A 12092-nucleotide genomic window follows, 5' to 3' on the forward strand; every position below is an offset into this window, starting at 1 on the left:
GAAGTACTGTATACTTATTACTTCTACATTATTGGGCTACTTCCTAGACTACCCAGTCTTTGGTTACCTCCCTGGGAATTTACAGCCCTGCTTCAATACATAAAGTGAATGTGACAGTCATAAAACAAAAGGAAAAGTAGCACCTTTAAGGACAACAGAAAATAACTAAACATTTTAAAATTTCAATTGAAAAGAGCAACAGCTAAAAAAAGTGCATATATTGTTTGCTTCTAATCACACATTATTAGCCCTGTTTCTTGCAGCTACAGTATTTTCTAGGCACTCACCTTTGTCATTTGATCTGCATCTGGTCTGACTGCAGGAGCTACATTTAATAATAGTTTTACATGTTCACGTACTTCCTCTGGTATATTCTGAAGTGTACTGGAGCCTAAGCGACTCAGCTGTACAAATAATTCAAGCACATGATCCATGAATACAGAAAACTCTACATACTCATTATTTTAAGACAACTGATTTGATGCCTTCTGAGTTCTACTTTAAATAGGCAAATTTTAGAAAATGTAATTTTTACAAATGCAAGCACAAACTTCAGCTGTGGTCATTCCTACCTCTTTTCTTACAGAGGCACCGCATGCTGGCACTGGTTTAAAGCCTGAGATTACTAAGGCCATGTCTACACATACAGCACTGCAGTGGCACAGCTGTACTGATACAGCTGCGCCACAGCAGCGTGTGTGGTGAAGACGCCCTATGCCGATGAGAGAGAGCTCCCTTGTCGGCATAATGAAACCACCTCTGCGAGTGGCAAAAGCTTTACTGTCGGGAGAAGCTCTCCCGCTGATATAGCGCTGTGCACACGAGCGCTTATGTCGGTGTAACATGTCGCTCAGTGGGATGGAATATTCAAATCCCTGAGCAACATAAGTGGTAGTGTAGACACAGCCTAATTCTGTAGCGCAAAGGAACTCAACTATATGGCTCATGGCCTCTTTAATAGTGCATTGTGATCTGTATGTCATGATAGAGCTTTAAACGTGACTAAGAACTTGTCTACACTGGCAATTTAAAGCGCTGCAACTTTCTTGCTCAGCGGTGTGAAAAAACATCCCCCTGAGTGCAGCAAGTTTCAGCGCTGTAAAGTGCCAGTGTAAACAGTCCCCCAGCGCTGGTAGCTATGCTTCTCGTGGAGGTGGGTTTTTTAGAGTTCTCCCAGCGCTCTGCCGTGACTACACAAGCCGCGGCAGCACTTTAGCGTTGCCAGTGTAGACAAGCCCTAAGGAACATCAGTATAACTCAGCATCTCTTCTCTTCCTCCAGCAGACAGGAGGCGGAGAAAGAAAAGTTAATCTCTTTTTCTCTGAAGGTAAATGAGGAGAGCATCTTTCCAATTCAACTGTGGGAGGGAGGGAGGACTCACTCACAATTTCTCACCTGGGGGTGATTTCACCACCTTTTATTTAAACTCAGCAATTCTTACATGCTAACACAGTTGTTCATTGTCCTGTGGTTGATATCCTGTTTGCTCTACTCACAGTCAGAGTGGCACATCACATGTCTATCCCCTATTAGCAGCATATGGGGACATAAGGAGCCCCAGGTAGAATGTCAGCACTAGTAGTTTATTCAGGTAATTTGAATTATGCATCTATTTTTATTCTAAGTATTTTATAAAGACTGATTTTAAAGAGGTAGCATATATGATGTGACCTATTATTGTAACTACATTTATATTGTAGCTCTCGATGTTGTATACTACATTGAGATATCCATTTCTTTTCTTTTTTAAAGTAGCAATTGCTTTTAAACATTGAGACATTTAAAAAGTGATAATCAAATTCAGAACATATTGCTAAGTATAGTAGATACCTGATCCAGCTGTCTACTGAAACTTTTATAAATATCTTTCTTGTTGATCTCAAAAATAGGTTTCCCTTTATTAAATACTGCATACGTGACAGCGCCTAAAGAGTACATGTCACTGGAAGTCTCGCAGCTCACTGAAAGGATGTATTCTGGTGCCAAATACTCAGGATTTGGAAGACACAAGGATGGCAAGTTCGGATCCCATTCTTTACATAGGAACTTCAGCTGTAAAAACAACAGTGAAAGAAAATATAGTAGTTGAAGATTTTAAATTGAAAATTACTGAATAAGCAGCAAACAGTCAAATTCCTTCAAATTCATCATGAGTAAAACAACAGGGACACAGTGAAGCAAAAGTGATTAAGTGGCTATATAGGCTAAATGGGTACGCTTTGACTGTTGCAGGTATCACACCAAGATGATTTAGAATTATGAAACTTGATGAACATTTCAAAGTATGGTTTACATATTTAGGCATAAATTAATCTTTAAAAAAAGAGCTACAGAAAATATGCTACTCGTTTTACTTTACGAAATTAAATGTATTTCTGGATAAGAATTGCCAGTAATACCAGCAACGCTGCACTCTGTGGCAGGACGGTAGCCCTGTCCATTGGGCTGTTATTGGTTTATCTTGGTGCCAAGAGTGGTTGGTGACCTGCTGCCTCAAAAACGTTGCACTAGGAGAAAAGGTGGCATCCTCCTGTACTGACCTACCAGTAGACGTATATGCTGTACTCTGCACAGACAAACACCACATCCCGTTACTAATTCCCTGAACTATTTAGTTCCTGTTAATCCACTCTTCAGTTTCTTTTAAGCAACAACTATCAAGCATGTAGTAGTTCTGCAACATATGTGCATGGGGCTCAAGGATGAAATCACACTAATTTTTAAAGTACAGTACAAGGAATTTTTCACTGACCACTATACTAGGACTAGAACCCAATCCCTAATTTAAGGATGCCAGCTCAAACTCATTTTCAATTGTAACTCAAGGCAGAATTTGAACTCAGACCTCCAGAAGTAAAGGGCTGATGACCTATCATGTCATATAGCCTCCCCTCTTTTTTCTTTTTTTTTTAAATAAAGAGGTTTAGAGAAATTAGTATGTGATACAGCACTAGAATTAGTAGATCATGCAGCCTGCTTTAGACACTATCTACACTTAAAGTAAAAAGCAGATAAAAATAAAGCCTTATTACCTCTTGTTCAGATGGATTTGTTGACTGAATACAAAAATCAAATCCCATAATTTTCCATGCTCCACTTTTATTCAAAATTATATTTTCAGGAGTAATGTTTCCATGGACCATTTTCACACTGCTGTGCAGAAAGGACAAACCTTCAGAGACCTGTTAACGAGGAAAGATTATTTCAAGTTTTTTTGCATATATTCTTTCAAAACACTTGCAAAATATTTACATCAATTATCAGGTGTGATTTATCACAGCAAAGTCTGACTTCCCATGCTCAACTGGCATGTGTTAATTAAAAAACAGTCAAGCCAATCTATCACAAGGGAAGAAAAAATTTCACACTAAAATCTTTGAAAAAATTAAACATGTATCAAGCAAACCAAATTCAGGTTGAGAACTTGCTCATGGAGTTACTAATGCCAAGTTAACTATCACAGGGCTTGAAAAACCCACATGCCCAGGATGAGTTGAATGTTCACCAGATGAGTTGGCTGAATGGGGAGCCACTGGTTCCTTCTCTAGAATAGAAGGAACAGAAAAGATGCAGAGTAGCATATATACTGGTGCTCCTTTAGGCGACAGGAAGGTGGGAACAAAATTGCTTACGCATAGCTAGTTTTTAAGGAGAAGGGGAGGACAGAGCAGTTTGCTTTGTTCTTTTCACAGATGTGTGTAGAGAGGGGGAGTGTGAAAGAGCAGAATGGTTGGAGGCTGCTTTTTAAAAAACACAAAAGCAAACACCCAAAGAGAATGAGAGGATGAAGCAAGGAGTAGTGACCTCTGTGCCAGGGCTCATTTACAAGGGGAGAGGGAGATAGCAATAGAGTGCTCACAGACAGAAGGGCTCCTGGGCATCTATAAAGGTAGTAGCAGGAGCAGCAACAGGTTGGGGGATAAACTATTCACTTAAAGACAGAGCACTGACTGAATTATGTGGGTGGCAGTGGTATGACTAGGGGAAAGAAAAAGGCAAATTTAAGTTTGGTCACATGTTTCAAATTTATTTTAAAAAGATAAGAGGCCACATAGCTAAGACTCATAGGAACTGGCATCACTCTTCATTAAAAAGAAAGGGCGGGGACTAAAAGGGAAATGGTGAAATGTACAAATCCAAATTCTCTAGTGAGATTGGGCAGAAACAGTAGCAATCCAGAGCATTCCATCTAGCATTCATCCTTTTCACCACCCTGTTTATAAAGGGTCTTCAAAGCATTGCGGTGTCTCTCTTCTCATAATTATTTCATGCACTATGTGCTCTTTTGAAGCTGGGACCTGCCATACAGCAAAATATCCATGACTGCTGTTTGCTCGTTTCTTTTGTTCATCTCTTACTCTTCTCAAATATTAATGCAAAGTTGTCTCGAAAAATTTTTTTATGATCACCATCATTGGTCTTCAGATTACTTATCAAAAGGTATGGACCCCAGGTGATTTTTTTTTATTTCAGAAGGGTAACTCCAGGCTGAAACCTTGTAGGATAGTATTTAACCTAAAATCAACTATTATAAAAATATACATTCCCCTGAAAAACTGTATGTAATGGAACTGACAGCAATTCCTTGAATACCTCAGTGATAATCAGCACCACTATAATGTATTATGTCTGGAACTAATACAGTGTTCTGTGCCCTCACCTCGCTTTTCTCCTCCAGGAGATGGATTTACACTAAACCGTTCTTTCAAGGAGAAGAAATTACACCAAATTTGCCAAGGATGGCAAGAGGAAAAAACAGTATGGGGTTAAGGCATTGGATAGACCTAGACTCAGGCTATCTATGTTCTATTCTCAGCATCACCACAGACTTCCTGAGCAACCTGGAGCAAGTTACTTAACTTCTCCATGCCCCAGTTCCCTATATAAGAGATAGGGATAATAGTTCCCTACTCACAGGACTGTTGTAAGGATAGATTCATTAATTATTTAAGGTGATCAGATACTATGGTGATGTCCATTATAGAAAAACCTATAAGTAAATTTTAAAAAGTTAACACTAATATAACTGGGTTTAACACCATAGACTTAAATGGAGTTGAATGCACTTACATCAGCTGTGAATTAAAAAAAAAAAATCTTATCAATCCTGAATGCTCTGATAGAAATGTCTTGTGCTTTTAGATAAATAACTCCAGAATTCCTAACCAAACTGTTACCCACATGCTTATCTTTACCCACAATTACTCATATAGGTAAACATGTGCATAGCTGTTAGCAGGATCAGGGCTTAAATTTATAAACCAATAAAGATAAAACCATTAACATACCTGAAGCAAGCCATATTTGGTTTCCACATCATAAAGTTTGTATTCCTTAATATCAGATGGTAAAGGAGAGGGCAGATTGTCCCAGTTGCCAAGAACATTAGCTAAACTTGCAAAGACTGGCTCTGTACAAAATGCCAGGCAATCTCTAAAAAGGGAAGAGGTATCCAATATATCCAGTAAATACATTTAATAAGCTCTTGGTCATGATTTTGAATTACAGAAAATAACTTTCACATGATATATCACCACAATAATCAATATTACTTAAACCATGCTATATGTCAGCTTTTGAAGAATAGCATCTCAAATATTTTAATTCTGTAACAAGATGTCTTGGAAGCACACCGGAAGTCAGAAGGTGGTACTGGTCAGAGTAAGGCATTTACTACTCTGTATATAGTACTAAAAGTGTGCATAGTGTTTGATAAAGAATACGAATATTTTCCCTGTACTGGGCCAACACAACAAAGGTGTAAAGTAGGAATTCATGTACAAGTTGCAGGATCAGGCTTAGTTAGGACCTGGATTGATAAGATTCTGAGTAAAGCAGCCTTTGTGTACACCAGTCAGCCATAAACCAGAACATTAGGGTCAAAGCCTATGAGACCAAAGTCAGCACCAAACTAGAGCCTTGTTCATAGTGGGAGGCAGAGAAAATAACTGAAAATAAAAAATTCAGCAGAGCGGAGAATATGTGCTGACCAACAATTAATGAAGCAATTGTTGAATATTTAGTGACACTACAAAGCATACAATTTTTTATGGCAAAAATGCTTGAAACACTCATCAAAATGACTGCACAATAAACATAGTGTAACTGCGTCTTCATTTACTCTCTCCCTTCATCCCTCACCATGTCCCCACCTCCTCTTTCCCTCTGTGGCTTCACTTCTCCTCTAACATTGTGTTGTAACGTTCACGTCCTATCCTCTCAATAAACGAGGTTGCCTCCCTGTGACTATGCTTGAAATGGCTCTTCATTTAGCCTCTTCCCTGTCTCCTCTCCCTTGGTGGCTGTAAGAGGAGTACACTTGTATATGTACACAATTACAAGCCTTCTAGCTACTGTCAAGGAGCAGGGGATCATGGTGACTCTTAACTCTCCATATCAGTCTCATGATGCCAGCAAGTGTGCTCCCCACATTGCCTCACAGGTACAGGCTTCAGGTAGCATTGGCAGACTGTTCTTAAGACGCCTGGAACAGCCTTAGCAACTTAAGAGCTGTGGGTTAAGTCTCAATTGTTCTAAAGTCGACAGGAAAAAGCTTTAGCTAGTTGGTAACACTTGAGCCTGTTGTGAGAAAGAACTAGCAGGCTCTATATGAGAAAATAAGAACACTGCCTCCACCTGAGCAAGGAAAATCGAGACATAAGAAAACCAATCAGAATATATTACTCAGGGTGATAAAGTCTCATGCAAAAAAATAGAAAACTAAGTATTTGTTGAGTCATTCAAAAATATCATAGGGAACACTATGCAGTAGGATAAAACTTAATGGATTGTACACTTAACAAGCCAATGAAATTGCTCTCTAAAGTACAATAAGGCCAAAGAAACAAAACTGATGAAACACGAAAGATCCTTGGCTCCTCACCCTCAAAGATTAAGAGTCATAGCTTCAGTTCTCCCTACCACCGCCTTTGTGAAGAAGCAAGAATCCTAAAGCAGAATAAATACAAGCGTCAGAAAACCTGACTGAAGATGCTCAACGTTGGTGTTAGTCAGGCTTCCAATTAAACCAATAGGTCCTGGCTCCTCCTGACCCTGCACTTTTTTTTTTTTTTTTTTTAAATATAACAAAACTGCCTCTACAGAAACTCAGTTTTGTACTGACCCACTAGGTAAGACCAGAACAGGGGATGATGAAGTCACTTAATCTTTTATTCCTATTCACCAACAAAAAGCAGATTTAAATGCCTGGTGGTACTTAATACTGTTCCAAAACTTCAACTTTAGCAAAACTCAAACTTATGTAAACCAGGAAATACAGAGTTAAGGTACATGCCCATGTAACCTTAACTCTACTCTCATTCAGCGATGACCTATAAGCCCATAGCACACATTCTTTCACTGTACTGAACAGGAGCTATCTATACCTGCCCTACACTCAAACACCTAGTTTACTCTACAGAAAACACCATATCTACTAAATTTTACAACCTTTACCCATATGCACAGGATGCCATCTAATACTATCCTTTCTGCTACTGACACAAGCTACACAACGCAGTGCTGAAATGAGGCATACCGGATCCCTCAGGGCACATAGGCACCTCTTTCCTTAGATTACACTCAGGGGTCAGGCAAAGGGATTCACACACCTCCAGAAGGTCATGACTCCCACCCCAGATCTCCTCATATCATTATCACAGCTCTGCCAAGCTGTGCCAACATTTAATATACCTACATCTAACCCTACTCTTGTACTCCCAGGCCACCATTTCAAGTTCACCTTCCCCTTCCTGTCCCATTAAGCCACTAGCACTTGGGAAGCCATTAGCATGTAAGATGTTGCTCCCTACTGTCTGGTGACCTCTGAGGGTGCATATATATGACAGGCAGCAGCTTACTGGAGGGGCGCATGCGCCCTTGAGTTATGTACCCAGTGCTGTACATCAAACCAGGCCCCATACTGCCACTATGCGTCACCACCCAGCTGGACTCCCCATCTGCTTCAGCCAGGATTCCCCAGCTATGCCTTTGACCCACCCAGTCTACTTCCCCTGCAAGTCAGCCTCCCATTCCCTGCAAGATATGGCATATACCTTAACTTTGTATTTTCTGATTTTCAGAGGTTTAGATTTGTGTTGCCTTAAGATCACAGTGCGCGCGCGCGCGCACACACACACACACACAGGAGAGAAGGATGTGAGGCTGACAGGTCGTCCCCCACCACTCACCTTGACACCCACCCCACATATCACCCTTCCCAGTGTTCCATCTCTCATCTCCATCCGCTCCCCTCACCTGAACCTCCCAACCTCTCTCCCCTCACACTCACCCCAATTTATCCCCCCTACCACAAACCCCTTTCCTCTATTCCTCTGCCCCCTAGCTCCCCCTCCCAGCAAGCATTTGCATACACAATTAATTTTCTTTTCAAAAATAGTCTGAGCACCTTCTGAATTTTCTGCTGTACTCAGATGACATTTTCCCAAAATAACAAAAGACCTCTTTGACAAAGGCAGATTGTAGCAACATGACTACTTCATTTCCAGATTTCTACCAAGGGTAGGTTCCAGATTAAAATGCGTAGGTGTTGCTCATATTCAATGGCCATAGCATGTCCCATTCAGCCATCCAGATCATGTGAGAACTAGCTGACTAATAACCCACTTGGGTATCATGCACATACACAAGATAATCAGTTTTGTGCATGAGTGTTAGGCTCAAGCCTATCTGTAGATATTAACTTTGTTAAACAACATTTTCAATACTGCTTCCCCAAAGGAGGCTACATCTCAGGAATTTTTTGGTGAAATGACCCCAAATTTATATCACTATCCCTACCCCAGCACTCCATGAGACACACTAACTTTCAAGGGAATCTGAGTAACTATGCAGATACAAGATCACTTACAAGAACTGACCTCAAACCGTAAAGTTTTCTCTACCTTAACTATCCGGAAGCTGGCACACACCTATAATTTTAACTTTTTTTAAGCATGGGCAAGGTCTCCTGCTGTAGTTCGGGCAAAGTGAGTGGAAAAGGAGTGAGTAACTGAGGGTGGAAAAACATAGCATTAGTCATGATTTTTTTACAAAGTAGAAGCCAAAACAAAATAAACCAAAAATCAAGAAAAGCTCTTTGCTTTGGCAGTTACTGTGACTTCAGCCCTCTTTAAAGTGAAGTATAACTGCGCAAAAGAAAGTTTTGTTTTAATGAATATTTTAGCAGTTGAAGTCAGTCACATATTGTACCTTCAATATCTCTGAATAATATCAGAAAAAGTGACTCTTTGGGCAACAGTGCAACTAGAACATGGTGACATATGACTTACTTTTATTTTAATTTTCTCTATTTGCCAAATCCATATCTTTTGATATTATTTCTGTACATTTTTCCAAATGCCCCAGACCTCTACATCCAGCAAAAAATTAATACTTACAATTTTACTAAAATTTACCTGGATTCTTCTAATGGATGTTGAACAGTAACTAGTCGAGGGTGTCGAAGCCTTGTTAGTTGTTGAACTCCTCGCTTTAAAGAATCAATAATCTGATCCTTTTCAAATTTCTGATATTTGTCTATTAACTTTTTATCAAAGACGAAAACAGCAAGTTCCTAAAAATAAGCAACTCAGTCAGTATTTCCTAAGCCACACAGTAAAGTTAATACAATATGATCCACCAAAGCAGAAAGCAGTTCATTATACATCCATAGCCAAATGCGATACTAACTTATTTCAGTTACTATCAACATGATTTTTTTTTATTTCAATTCAAAAATATATTTTTCCTGAGCCAATAAACTACTGCTACATACTTGATAAAAAATAATGAATTGACTATTAGCACAAGCTTGTGTTAATGGCATAGGCATCGACTCCGTGGGTGCTCCGGGACTGGAGCGCCCACAGGAAAAAAAAAAAAAAAATGGTGAGTGCTGAGCACCCACTGGCAGCCCCCAATATCAGAGCCTTCCACTCCCCCAGCACCTCCCACCCATCTGCAGCACCACAGATCAGCAGCTTCCCCTCCCTGTGCCTCTTGTAGATCAGCTGTTTCGTGGCGTCAGGAGGCGCTGGGTGGGAGGGGGAAGGAGTGAGGGCGCAATGTGCTCAGGGGCGGAACTGAGCAGGAAGAGGCGGGGCGGGGGTGGATAGAAGCAGGGTGGGGCATTGGGGGAAGGAGTGGAGTGGGCGCGGGGCCTGGGCAGAGCCTGGGGGAGCACCTCCTGGCAGATTAGAAACTCGGCGCCTATGGTTAATGGTACCAGTGCTACTTATGCAATGACTAAGCAGCACATCTGAAGACAGCAGCAGGCCCGATCTTAAATAAATGGATACTCAGCACCTCAAAATCAGCTCAGGTATTGGTAATTTAAATAGTTTGAGAATACACTTATTTTATTTGTTGGAATGATGCTTTGTTAGGATTGACATTTGTATTTTTTCTTGAGCACATTGTAGAGAACGGAAAGAATAAATTATTTCCCTAAACAGTATTTTCCTTAGTGTTTTATTTTACTCAACTTTTTTTAAAAAAATTACTCAGACGAGAAAATGCAAGTTCTACTGATTTCAGAATGTTTTGCTGTCTGTCTCTTAAAAATTAATTTGGGGGAGGACTGCCTAATTTGGTAGGTCATATTCAACAAAAAAGTAAGGAGTTTGATAAATTAGGATTTTTGCTAAGAATATTAAGGGGAAATAAGGAGGAGAACACATTATCTCTGGAACTTTTCTTGTGTTATCACATGGCCTGGACCTTGCTTCCAGTTGTGATGCAATTAAGAGGTGAGGGGGATAATTAACCCTTGTCCGTTGCTTCCAACTCCCAATATCCAAATAGAAAGTTCAATTAATGAATTTTTATTTTATAAATGTCTGCTCCTTGTACAGAAGGAAATATGTTCATAAAATATAAACTAATATAAAATTAGAATTTATATTATTTACCAATATTAATTTGTATCCAAAATGCTAGGTTTCAGCCCAAAGACAAGACAAGGAGGCAACTGTTGGGTGTAAATTTCGGTACAAGTGCTATTTTAATGAATATGCATATTCAGCATGTCAGCCTGCTACCGTACAATTTGTTTTACTACAGTAACAATAGCAGAAACTGCAGCGTACATAGAGCTTACATGGTTATAATCAGTGTGTCAAAAGGAGCAGTAAACACACCCAAGCTCTGCCTAAACTGCAGATACCACCAGAAGAGTTTGCACACACCTGCTAAGAATTACAGATCTGTAGAAAAGACCTTAGTTATTTTCTGACTGCCCCTCATCTTTTTACCTCAAAGCAAAGGGACAGAAAAACTGTGTTCTTTTCTGGAATACAGTTCAATAGCTCAATGTCATTCAGAATGGAGACCAAAGACACTTGAGTTTCTCATGCTGATCAAAGCACTTAACCCCTTCGCAAAAGCAGTACAAGACATTCCTCTAAATCAGTGGTCTCCAAACTTTTTGGCTCGCACACCTGCAGGGTGACCTGCCGCAGATGCCCCGCCGACGGAAGAAGAACAGAAGACCTGCTGCAGGCAGGCTGCTGGAGGGGAACACCAGCCGTAGACATGCAGAGCTGCTGCCGAAGAAAAAAAACGGCGGAGTGCCATCCGGCGACGCTACTCCTGCCGTGCACCCCCTGGGATCATCTCACGCACCCCAGTTTGGAGACCATTGCTCTAAACCATGCATACCTCTGGAGTACATGAGACATCTCTGTGGGGGTGCATGGGGAAAATGTGTAATGGTGAACTTTATTTATTATTTTATTTATTGCATTTTATAATAGGCTACTCAGACGAAGCTTTAAACTCTGTGGGACTTTGTTATATAAAATATGGTAATTATTTTACTTCAAGATATATCAATGAGAACACGGATACACAGAGATGTGACTTATAGAGCCTCCTGACCTCCAATCATCACACAGTGCAGGTTCAGTTACCGAGCAACTGTCCAGTCTAACTGAGCTCAGAATTTAGGGGTTTTTTTTTCCAGTTGTATATGTTGCACTATAACTATATCTGTATGTAAATATAAAATATGGACAGGTTGTATTAAGAAGAACAATGTATAAAAGTGATGAGACGGGCAAGGGTATGTGGGCAGCTGGTAGATCTGGAATTAG

The 12092-nt window shown here is 40.2% G+C and overlaps 1 protein-coding gene across 2 annotated transcripts in view; it reads right to left on the reverse strand.

Annotated features, from left to right (window-relative positions):
• Positions 1-12092, reverse strand: part of SCYL2 (SCY1 like pseudokinase 2) — a 51296-nt gene that overhangs the window by 22143 nt on the left and 17061 nt on the right. For both annotated transcript variants that reach the window (XM_074941823.1, XM_074941824.1), the window contains exons 3-7: positions 9417-9574; positions 5289-5433; positions 3033-3182; positions 1831-2052; positions 288-404 (exon numbers count right to left, since the gene is read on the reverse strand). In XM_074941823.1, the coding sequence (XP_074797924.1) occupies positions 288-404; positions 1831-2052; positions 3033-3182; positions 5289-5433; positions 9417-9574 (792 nt within the window). The remainder of the gene's footprint in view (positions 1-287; positions 405-1830; positions 2053-3032; positions 3183-5288; positions 5434-9416; positions 9575-12092) is intronic.

This window comes from Natator depressus, chromosome 1 (genome assembly GCF_965152275.1).
Source record: "Natator depressus isolate rNatDep1 chromosome 1, rNatDep2.hap1, whole genome shotgun sequence".
NCBI lineage: Eukaryota > Metazoa > Chordata > Testudines > Cheloniidae > Natator > Natator depressus.